General features: G+C 33.8%; 1 protein-coding gene across 1 annotated transcript in view; it reads right to left on the reverse strand.

Moving 5' to 3' along the window:
• The window catches only part of LOC106872633 (outer dynein arm-docking complex subunit 2), a 261,939-nt gene that overhangs the window by 234,691 nt on the left and 14,748 nt on the right, over positions 1-12,500 (reverse strand). The window contains exons 2-3 of the mRNA XM_089338944.1: positions 10,903-11,225; positions 2,453-2,616 (exon numbers count right to left, since the gene is read on the reverse strand). Of these exons, the coding sequence (XP_089195070.1) occupies positions 2,453-2,616; positions 10,903-11,129 (391 nt within the window). The 5' untranslated portion in view covers positions 11,130-11,225. The remainder of the gene's footprint in view (positions 1-2,452; positions 2,617-10,902; positions 11,226-12,500) is intronic.

Genomic DNA, 12,500 nt, shown 5'->3' on the forward strand with positions numbered 1-12,500 from the left:
TCTCGCTCTCTCAAACGTATACATGTGCAAGTAAACACAATCATTCACATCATGGTATATTTACAAAACATTGATGGCATAACTACAGAGTTGTATCCCCCAACTTTGTTAGGTCATAACTTTCATAAAAATGAATGTTTTTTATGAAATTTTCTATGCATAATTATTTATTATGTAGATTCCAAATATACAAAAATTTTCGGTGAAAGTGTTTTGGAAGGGGGTGGGGTACAATATTCGGAAATTCCACTTAAATTCCTCTTAACTTCCAGGAAAATGAATATTTTTTCATGAAATTTTGTACAAATGTACCTTGATGTATGTACATTTCAAGCATGTAGGAATTTTGAAGGAAACAACTGCAGGTTATTTTTGAGAAGTGTTCCCCACTCGGTGGTGTTTCGGAGCAAGTCGTCCATATTTGTTTCATTTTTCTCTATTATGTGCTTATGTGCATCCTTAGATTTCTAATGAAGTAATAGGCAGTGTAGAGAAGCAGTCATAAGAAAACTTTTAACTACCCCTATTCCTTTCTCTCCCCCTCTCTACCTCTTCCTCTCTCGCTCTCTCAAAAGCATACACGTGCAAGTACACAATCATTCAGTAAAATATAACTCATGTTCGTCAATGTTTTGTAAATTTAGCACGATTTTCACTAGGGTGTTAGGGTTAGGGTTTTAGGGTCAGGGTTAGGGTCTAGGATTAATGTTACGGTTACGGTTTTTAGGGTCAGGGCTAGGGTTAGGGTTAGGGTTTAGGGTTAGTGTTAGGGATAGTGTTAGGATTAGGGTTGGGTAATCGTGCGGGTGTTAATCTGAAAAATTACAGATATGTGAAAAGTACCGACACTGCCATCTATTGTAACTTTTGTTGTTCTGTTTAATATATACATAGATTATGCCTCCAAAGAAGAGAGTTTGCTGGGGAAAGACAGCAACCGGTTTAAAATGACAGCGACAGACTGCAGTAATGCACCACATTCCAGAACCTATTTTGAACATAATGCAAAATGGTGCATCAACATCTTCTGCCCAATCTGATAGAATTCTGGCAAAACTGTGTAGCAACAGATCACCAGCAATTGCTTCATCAGAAATTGCCGTCCTAGCTCCTGCTAATAGGGATTACCCTGCTATGTATAATCAGAGCAGCGCAAAAAGTTGTTTTGCACAAGCATTTCTATAGCCAATTACATGGATGAAATTTACGTATGCTTAATAATTTTACGCAAAACAGCCTTCAGACTTTCCCTATTAATTTCATCGTCATTTGAATTATGAACATATTTACATCATAAGGGTTTTTTCGTTGTAAGGCTTTCTTTTTTAGTTGATTTTCAGCTAGCAAGACTTATCGTAGATGGCATAATAAGTCACACCCGGACAAGGTCGGGTTATACTGCTAGTATATATATATATATATATATATATATATATATATATATATATATATATATATATATATATATATATATATATATATATATGATTGACCGTTGACTGAACACTATTCAATTTTTTTTCTCCGTGTTTTTCTCCTTGTCTCCGTATTCTTTCTGTTGAAGAGCGTAGCTCGAAACGTCAAAGACTTTCCGTATTCCCGAGCGTCATACTAATATATACTTTTGTTATTTACACCACCTGTCCTCGTCTGTTGTTATTATTTGTATATTCTCCCATATATATATATATATATATATATATATATATATATATATATATATATATATATATATATATATATATATATATATATATATATATATATATATATTTACTCACACACACACACACACACACACACACACACACACACTCATAGATTTATATGACATTCAGCGTTGACGATTTTTACACATACAACTCTATTCCCATGATCCTGATCAGAATATCGGGACGACCTTGAGACTTTCACCTTTATTGTACCAATTCAATAAAAAAGGACCAATATTGCAATAACGAAAAAAAAACCTTAACAAAACAGATTAAACACAAACACAGTCGTGTCTTTAAACATGACGTCTTAAAAAATTCTTCTCTATTTACATCCTCTGTTTGTTGTTGGCATTCCGTCGCTTACTATGTCGAGGATTCCAGTTGATCCGATCAACGGAACAGCCTGCTCGTGAAATTAACGTGCAAGTGGCTGAGCACTCCACAGACACGTATACCCTTAACGTAGTTCTCGGGGATATTCAGCGTGACACAGTGTGACAAGGCTGACCCTTTGAATTACAGGCACAATAGAAACAGGAAGTAAGAGTGAGAGAAAGTTGTGGTAGAAGAGTACAGCAGGGTTCACCACCATCCCCTGCCGGAGCCTAGTGGAACTTTAGGTGTTTTCGCTCAATAAACACAACGCCCGGTCTGGGAATCGAAACCGCGATTGCCCTAACCACTGGGCCATTGCGCCTTCACAGTACATATGAGTCTACATAAATATATACACTCACTTGATAGACAGCTCCACACTTCTTTCGTTTTGTTTCTTTCAGCACATTTCAATACAATTTCGGCATATTTCAATGACTTGATCGCGATGGTAGAATCTTCTTTACCTTTGGTCAGTTTCAGGAGAGGGTCATCGGGATTTTCATTGGAAGTTATTTCATCTGTGCTATAACGGACAGAGAGATAGGTAAGCATAATGATATAAAAATGATGATGATGATGATAATATACATACGTACATACATATATATATATACATTCTTTCTTTTGCGCCCTTTTAAAGCCTAACCAAGCTCATGGACCCGGTTTCCCGGTTTCAATGGCGTATGTGTTCCCCAGCTAGACGGGACGCCAGTCCATCGCAGCCTTACTCATTTTTGCCAGCTGAGTGGACTGGAGCAACGTGAAATGAAATATTTTGCTCAAGAACACCCAGTCCAGGAATCGAAACCACATACATACCTACATACATATAAATTGTTTGGTGTTAGGAAAGGTATCTAGCCATAAAAAACTCTGCCAAAACAGACAGTGAAGACTGATGTAGTCTTCTGCCCAGCCAGCTCCTGTGAAACCGTCCAGATGATGATATGTGTGTGTGTGTGTGTGTGTGTGTGTGTGTGTGTGTATATATATATATAATATAATATAGGATAGAATCTTTATAAGAATTTATCAAGTAGTCAGCGTATATATATATATATATACGCATACATATGCATATATACATGTACATATACATATATATATATACGTATATATATACACATATATACATATATATTCATATGTTTATCTATCTATCTACTTATTCGAGTGAGTGGGGACACGGACACACATGCACACACGCGCGAACACACAGACGCACATACAAACACGCAATACACACACACACGCACACACACACACACACACACTGATACACACATATATACATACACATTCTCACAAACATAAAGATTACTGGTACTCCGTCGGATCAGCGTGCTGATGAAATTAGCGTGCAATTGGCTGAGCACTCCACAGACACGTGTACCCTTAACGTAGTTCTTAGGGAGATTCAGCGTGACAATGAGTGTGACAAGACAATACATTCACTCCTCACCCCTTCCATCCTGTTCCCTCTCCTCCACTTCTTCTCTCTTCTTTTCCTTCTTCACCTCCTCCTCTTCCTCTTTCTTCCCCTCCTCCTCCTTACTATTACTACTACTGCTGATGCTGTAACCCTCCACTATAACCCTTTGAAATACAGGTACAACTCATTTTTACCAGCTGAGTGGACAGCAACAACGTGAAAGAAAGTGTCTTGCTCAAGAACAACCCGATTTCGCGCCACTTTTACTCGACCGGTCATTCGCTACAACACCTGTCTGTGTTCGTTCGGACTGACGTTACACAGAGGCCACCTGGTTTCTCGCCTCCTTCGAGAACAGAATGTTATTTTCTCCGTCCATTCCTCAGTCACCCATGGTGTCAATTCGTCACCTATCTTCATCTAAACTCACCTCTACACACATTTACATACATCATACAACTCCTATCTTCCACTGCCCCTCCTACTCTGTTCCCACATCTTCTCTACAGCGTTATACTCAGTAGCCGCTCGCACACACTCAATACCCACTCAGTACCCACTTGCACGCACACGCTCACGCACACACACACCCACTTCTTCTCACTCCACACACACTAGCACTCACTCTATCACTTGTCTCCACGTATCGTAGCATGAATATAGTTACACACCCATACTTCTCAGCCACTACCTCCTAATTCCTACTCCACCTCGCACTTCCATCCAGATCGACCCACATAACATCACCCTACAGCATACGCATACATCAGATAGCTTCACACACATACACACATACAAGCACTTTTACACACATATACATACGCACAAACACAGAATATACACACACATATCAATTCCATACACACGGACTTCATCTAACAGCCCCATATACACACACTAGCTGATAACAGCAGCACGCACATTCGCTCACATACATACACACGCATAAACACACGCACACAACAGTGTCACAATCACACAACAGTGTCGCACACAAACATTTTATGCACAGACATTCACACACACATATGTCTGGCTACCTTTTACACACATAGACACACCTAAAAACAGCAAAAGAACACACACGCACATACGCTACTCGCACGAAGTACACACTGAAACACATTAGCTGCTACACATATACACATGCAGCTGGTAGTTTGACACATACATACTGGACAGCCACTCTCACACTTATATTCTCACGTGGCTCCACACATACGCAAGTACTTATTCAAACACGTACATAACACACGCACCTTCATACTTACACAATCTTCATACACAAACACGTGCTTACCCATACACACACGCGAGCACGCCCATACACACATACACACGCACATATCCTCATCGATCCAAACGTTTGTGCACACACACTTTGGCCAAATCCCTATGGTCACTCTTGCTATTCACGCCTCCAACTACTTACTTTCTTCCGGTCAATTCAACATGTGCAACAGTTGCAACAGTTAATCTAGATACATTCTTTTCTCTCCATTTTTACTTCTCTCCCTCTGTTTCCTCTTTTCAATCCTTCCTGTAGAAGAGCGTTGGCTCGAAATGTCAAAGACGTCTTCCACTTTACTTGACCGTCAGACTAATCAGACTATCTTTTTTTGTATAAATTTTGAACCACATACATACATACATACATACATACATAAATAAATACATACATATATGTATTTATATATATACGCGCACACACACACACACACACACACGCATACACACACACACACACACACACACACACACACACACACACACACACACACATATATATATATATATATATATATATATATATATATATATATATATCTGCCGGTGTTAGTTTGTTTACATTCCCATAAATGAGCGGTTCGGTAAAAGAAACAAACAAAACCAATACCAGACTAAAAAAACAACAAAAGAGTCTTGGGCTCGATTTCTTCTACCAAAGCCTTCAAGGTGGTGATCCCGCATAACTGCAGTTCAATTACTGAAATCTATCTATCTATCTATCTATCTATCTATCTATCTATCTATCTATCTATCTATTTATCTATCTATCTATTCCTTCTCTTTTTCGCTAATTCTGCCTCCCTCTTTCGCAGTCACTCTCTCTCTCTCTCTCTCTCTAAATGTCCTATAAGTTTCACACTGCTTTGGTTTTGTTGTCTCATTTTATCTAACATATATACATATACAGGGCGGCGAGCTGGCAGAAACATTAGCACGCCGGGCGAAATGCTTAGCGGTATTTCGTCTGCCGTTACGTTCTGAGTTCAAATTCCGCCGAGGTCGACTTTGCCTTTCATCTCTTCGGGGTCGATAAATTAAGTACCAGTTACGCATTGGGGTTGATGTAATCGACTTACTCCCTTTGTCTGTCCTTGTTTGTCCCCTCTATGTTTAGCCCTTGTGGGCAATAAAGACATTAAATATATATACATATATATTTCTTTTAACACACACGCACGCACACACACATACATACACATACATGCGTTCATATATGTATACACACATACGCACGTATATATTAATGTTTGTGCGTGCATATGTATACTTGTACATACATATATATGTAAGTGTATATATTCATATATATATATATATATATATATATATATATATATATATATATATATATATATATATATATATATATATATATATATATATATATATATATATATATATATATATATATATATATATATATATATTTAAAAATTTAAGGAATGGAGAAAACGCATGTTATAGCTGCATACTTTATTCCGACATATGTTTCGAAAAATTACAATTTATGCGATCCATAGGAATCGGCGATTTTAAAAATGTAAACTTTTATTCATCAATTAACCCCATTATTTTAAACAAAGCACTTTGGTTTGCTCACAAGAAGGCGGGTATGCCTAGAGAGGAATTTAAAGTTATTAAAGCAGCAAGAAATTCTATAATTAAGTTCAATAAAAAACTATGGATACGTAAGGACACCCCAGAAGGATTTGATGTCCCTATGGGACGTTCCGATTCAGCACAAATAGCCGATTTAGTCTGCACATACATTCTACATGAATTAGAAGACCAATTCCCAAATGTTAAGGGTGGTCTATACAGAGACGATTGTTTATTATACTTAGAGAACACCACAAATCAAAAAATACAAAAAGTTAAAAATAGATTAGCTAGGTTTTTTAGTAGAATGAGCTTTAGTATAGTATTTGAAGATGAAACATCTATAGCCAACTTCTTGGACGTCACTCTAGATCTACATACTAAAACATTTTCCCTTATCACACACCCTCCACTAACCTAAAATATATCAGTAAATCCAGCAATCATCCAAATTCGGTAACGAGAAATTTTAGTTAAAAATATCTCACTTAGACTATCCAATCTATCTACAAACGAAAACATCTTCAATAAGGAGGCGGAGTTTTACAATTTAGCTTTATTAAAAGCAGGTTACAGAGAAAAGGTTAATTATATATGTTCTACTTACGAAACCGATTTGAGTAATAATAATAATAGCAATAGTAATAATGACATAGTTTTTAATTTAAATAATAACAAAAAATACAATTATAACTTCCATCATAAATTCTTTAACGATAATAACCAGCTTAACATTTTTTCACGAAATAGGGGAAATAACCGTCAGATTAAACCCTGTCTCAATGATAATAATAAACTAAGACTATTTATAAATAATATTGGCAAATATTCTAAACCAGAACCTAATAAAAATGTCTGGGTAATTCTTCCTTTTAGCAAAAGTGTAAAATCAAACTTGGTATCCCAGTAGCAAAACGCTATAAATAAGAACTTTCCAAAACATTCTCATTACTCCCAAGTCATAAACACACACAGGGTTAGATTCGGTTTCTCTAACATGAGGAACATTTCACAGATAATATCTGCACACAATATGAGGCTTTTACATCCACTAGAGAGTTCAAACAGTAATAACATTGAGCCAGACATTATTAACCCTTACCAAAATAACAATAATAACACTAATAATAATATAGGGAACAATAATAATAACACGATACATAATAGTAATAGTCACAACAACATCATTATTTCTGAAGTTAATAGTAAAAGAATTAGTTTTTTAAGTGATAAAGCGAAACTCAAAAACACTATCTACCAATGCCAAGTTAGTACTTCTACAAATATTCACTTTTATGTTGGATCTTCCTCTTCACCATTATCCACCAGAATTTCTAACCATTTCTCGACATTTAGAGATAGAAACAAACGTAATACCACGAGCCTTAGCAAACTAATTTGGGATCTTAAAGATAATAACATTAAATTTAAACTAGACTGGCTAATTCTTTCTATTTCTAGGCCATATGAAAAGGGTGGAAAATTTTGCTCCCTTTGTGTTACTGAACTTTACTTTATTTTATTTTCAAAGAATAATCTGGTAAACACGTTCATAGAAAATTCTTACAAATGTAAGCATTGGCAACAACATTGTATTTTCAGCATTTAAATAACAATCACTGTTTTTATAAAACGCTATCATATTAACCCGTAATATGTGAGTTCATCAAATAGTTCTAGTAAAACATGTTATTAATTCCCTCACATGTTAGAAGATTAAAATTGATTACGATTCACATAATTTATGTAAACATTCGTTATTTATTAACCTAAATTAGAACATATATTAAATCTTGATATATTCATGTAACAGCAAATATATACAAAATATATGTGCGTATGAGTATACGTGTATAAGTGTTTATATATACACGTGTATCTGTGGGAGAATGTGTGTGTCTGTGTGTATATATATTCATATTTTTGTATAAACTAGATGTGTTTGTATAGATTTTTGTGTACATTTATGTATTATGTATTATTATTATTATTTTTATCCTTATTTTTACTATTATTACTATTGCTTATATAAAAATATATAAATATGCATATACGTATGCTTTATTAGATGTACGTACATTTTTGTGCACAGATATATTTATACATAAGTTTCTTTATATATTCATATATGTGTATTTTTGGATGTATGTGTGTGTATATATATGTGTGTGTATATAATTGTGTATACATGTGTAAGTGTGTGTGTGTATATATATATATATATATATATATATATATATATATATATATATATATATATGCGTGTGTGTGTATTTATATATATATATATATATATATGTATATATAAACATAATAATAATAATACATAAATGTACACAAAAATCTATACAAACACATCTAGCTTATACAAAAACATGAATATATATACACACAGACACACACACATTCTCCCACAGATACACGTGTATATATAAACACTTATACACGTATACTCTTACGCACATAAATAAATATAAATAAATATAAATAAATATAAATAAATAAATATAAATAAATATAAATAAATAAATATAAATAAATAAAAATAAATAAATAAATAAATATAAATAAATAAAAATAAATAAATAAATAAATAAATAAATATAAAAAAAATAAAAAAAATAAATATATATGAACTTTTAAATAAGTTCTCCACCAATAATGTTTATAAATATATATGAACTTTTAAATAAGTTCTCCACCAATAATGGTGCTTTCATACCGTTGGGCTTGGTAAAAATTATTAATTGTTAATTGATTTATTAATTAATAAATTGATAATTAGTTACCCTTTTAATTTGTAATAATAATATATATGTATATATATATATATATATATATATATGTAGGTGTGTGTATGTATGTTTGTAAGTATATGTATGTATATGTGTATGTACGTATGTATATGTATGTATGTATATATGTGTATATGTGTATATATATGTATGAATGCATATGTATATATGTGTGATTAGGTTTTGTGTGTGTATATATATATGTGTATATGTGTGTATGCATGTATATGTATATGTATATAAATACATATGGTTTCTTATATATATATATGTATTTGTATGTATGTATGTATGTATGTGCATGTGTGTGTATACGTATATGTATGTATACATGTATATATATGTATATGCGTATCTATTTGTTTGGTTATAGGCGTAGATGCATATATATGTGTATGTGTATGTGTGTGTATATTTGTATTTATGTATATATGGGTATGGATATACATATATGTGTATTTGTGTATAGGTAGGTATGTGTGTGTATATGTGTAAATGTATGTGTATGTGTGCGTATATATATATATATGTGTATATATATGTATATATGTGTATATAAGTATGTGTGTATGTATGTGTATATATATTTATATGTATGTTTTGTCCAACCCACTATCTGGTAGCGTCCAAATCTCTAACGGTTTTTTCAAATAAATCACGTCATAACATTATCCAACTATAGTTCTCATACTCGGTCATAATGTCTTACGTTTAAGATGATTCCCATGCATTTCTCTGAGGAGAAGTTTACATTTTTAACATCGCCGATTCCTATGGATCGCATAAATTGTAATTCTTCGAAACATATGTCGGAATAAAGTATGCAGCTATAACATGCGTTTTCTCCATTCCTTGAATTTTTAAATATACTCAAATATCCAAAATATCAAGGAGTTTCTGCCTCACCAACAGGAATTACACCACAGTTATTTTGTGATGTTTGCTACCTTGGTTTCTATTAACCCATTTATTCTATCCGAATTATTATTTATTAGGATAGAATAAATACATATAATTATATATATACATATATATATATATATATATATATATATATATATATATATATATATAGGAAGAAAAAGGAGGCAGTCAGAATTTTGGATAATTCTTTGGATAGTGCTTTCATTAATTTATGAGGATTATGAATGGATGAAAGCGTTTATAACGAATTGCCAAAAATTCTGACTGCCTCCTTTTCCTTAGCATACAATATCTGTACATCACTTCAAACACTTTATACATACATGTATAAATGTATATATATATATATATATATATATATATATATATATATATATATATATATATATATATATATATATATGTATATATATATATATATATATATATATATATATATATATATATATATATATATATATATATATATATATATATATATGATAGATCGCTGACCACAACATTCAAAATTTTTTCTCCGTGTTTTTTTCCTTGTTTTTCTCCTTATTCTTTCTGTTGAAGAGCGTACCTCGAAACGTTAAAGACTTTCTCTATTCCCGAGCGTTAAACTAATACATCCTTTTGTTGTTTACACCACCTGTCCTTGCCTGTTGTTGTTTGTTTCGTAAATTCTCCCATATATATATATATATCTATACACACACACACACACACACACACACACACACACACACACACACACATATAAATCTTAAAATATTGTACTAACCCAATCGTAAACTCATTGAACCCAAAGCCTGTGAATTCAATGCTGGTTTTCCATGTAAGTGGTTTCTTGAAGACAACATTTGCTTCATCGGGGAAGGACTGTGGTACTTTTTGAATGAATTCGGTAATCTGCTTCAGCATCTGTTCGTTAATTGGTGTCAGCTGGATCATCTTGTTCGAGCTGTCCGACAAGGACAACCGGCTTGCTCGCTGCAACGCTTGACCCATCTCTTAGATCTTCACCCTTCCTACTTCGTCAAACCTGCTACACGTGTGCGTGTTTGTCCTTTTCTTCCTTGGATGTTTTATCTACACAGTTCTCGTCTGAAATATATAATAAACAGAAAAGTAAAAATAATAAATAAATGAATATATAGGCGAGGGCGTGGTTGTTTGGTAAGAAGCTTGCTTCCCGACTACATGGTTCCGGGTTCAGTCCCACTACGTGGCACCTTGGACAGCTGTCTTCTATTATAGCCTCGGGCCAATTAAAGCCTTGAAAGTGGATTTGTTAAACAGAAAATGAAAGAAGCCTTTCGTATAATATATATGTATGTATTTGTGTGTTTGCTTCCCCGCTATTGCTTGATAACCGATGCTTGTGTGTTTATGTCGGATAAGGGTACACCAGACATTTGCATCACAATCATATATGCGCAACATGGTGATTTCATATCAAGATAAACAGCGCATGACCTTATAGGTGGGGCCCACTTAGAATTATCTCTAGGTCGAGTAGCCCATCCTGCTCTAAAGGTCCTTGAATAAGGGTTGCTTAAGGATGTTGAACGAAACACCGATGTTTCCAGAGGTGAATTATTCAAACCCAAAGGAATTCTTCTCAACGTATGGCTGTGAAGCTTCTCCACTACTCCTGCTCATGATCGGAGACGCACATATCATCAGCCAGTAAGGGACAATACTCAACTAGTTAAGGTCAACCAATTGATAAGCAAATCTGTAGTAATGAGTAGAATATTTGCAGTTGTCCATCTTTCACAAGACCAAACATATATATGTTAAAACATCCAATTAGTTAATATCAGAAACCATGAGAGCCACTATCAATGAATGAATGCATTCATGTATGTATTATGTATATATGTATGTATGTATGTTTATATGTGTGTATGTACACATACCCGATGTCTGGAAAAAATGGGAAGCTCATATTTGGATTCCTGGTGGATCAGGACTGACCTAGTGTTAAACGACATCAACAACAAAAACATAAGCGTTCTTGAATTAATGAACCTCTACATGGTCACTGACCTGCTAAACATAACAATCAAATGTTCCCGAATTTCTAGTTACTCGTGTCACTGCATCTAAACACACACACATACACACACACACACGCACACACACACACACACACACACACACACACACACACACACACACACACACACACACACACACACAGAGTAATATTTTGACCTAAGCCTTTAATCATACACACTCAAATACATATCAATGTGCGAGTACACGCGTATACTTCGAGGAAAATAATGTATATAACTACATACCTACACGTGTCTTATCATGCAGATTATATATATATATATATATATATATATATATATATATACACATACA

The sequence above is a fragment of the Octopus bimaculoides genome, chromosome 21, assembly GCF_046866305.1.
Source record: "Octopus bimaculoides isolate indiv1 chromosome 21, ASM4686630v1, whole genome shotgun sequence".
NCBI classification, from domain to species: Eukaryota; Metazoa; Mollusca; class Cephalopoda; order Octopoda; family Octopodidae; genus Octopus; species Octopus bimaculoides.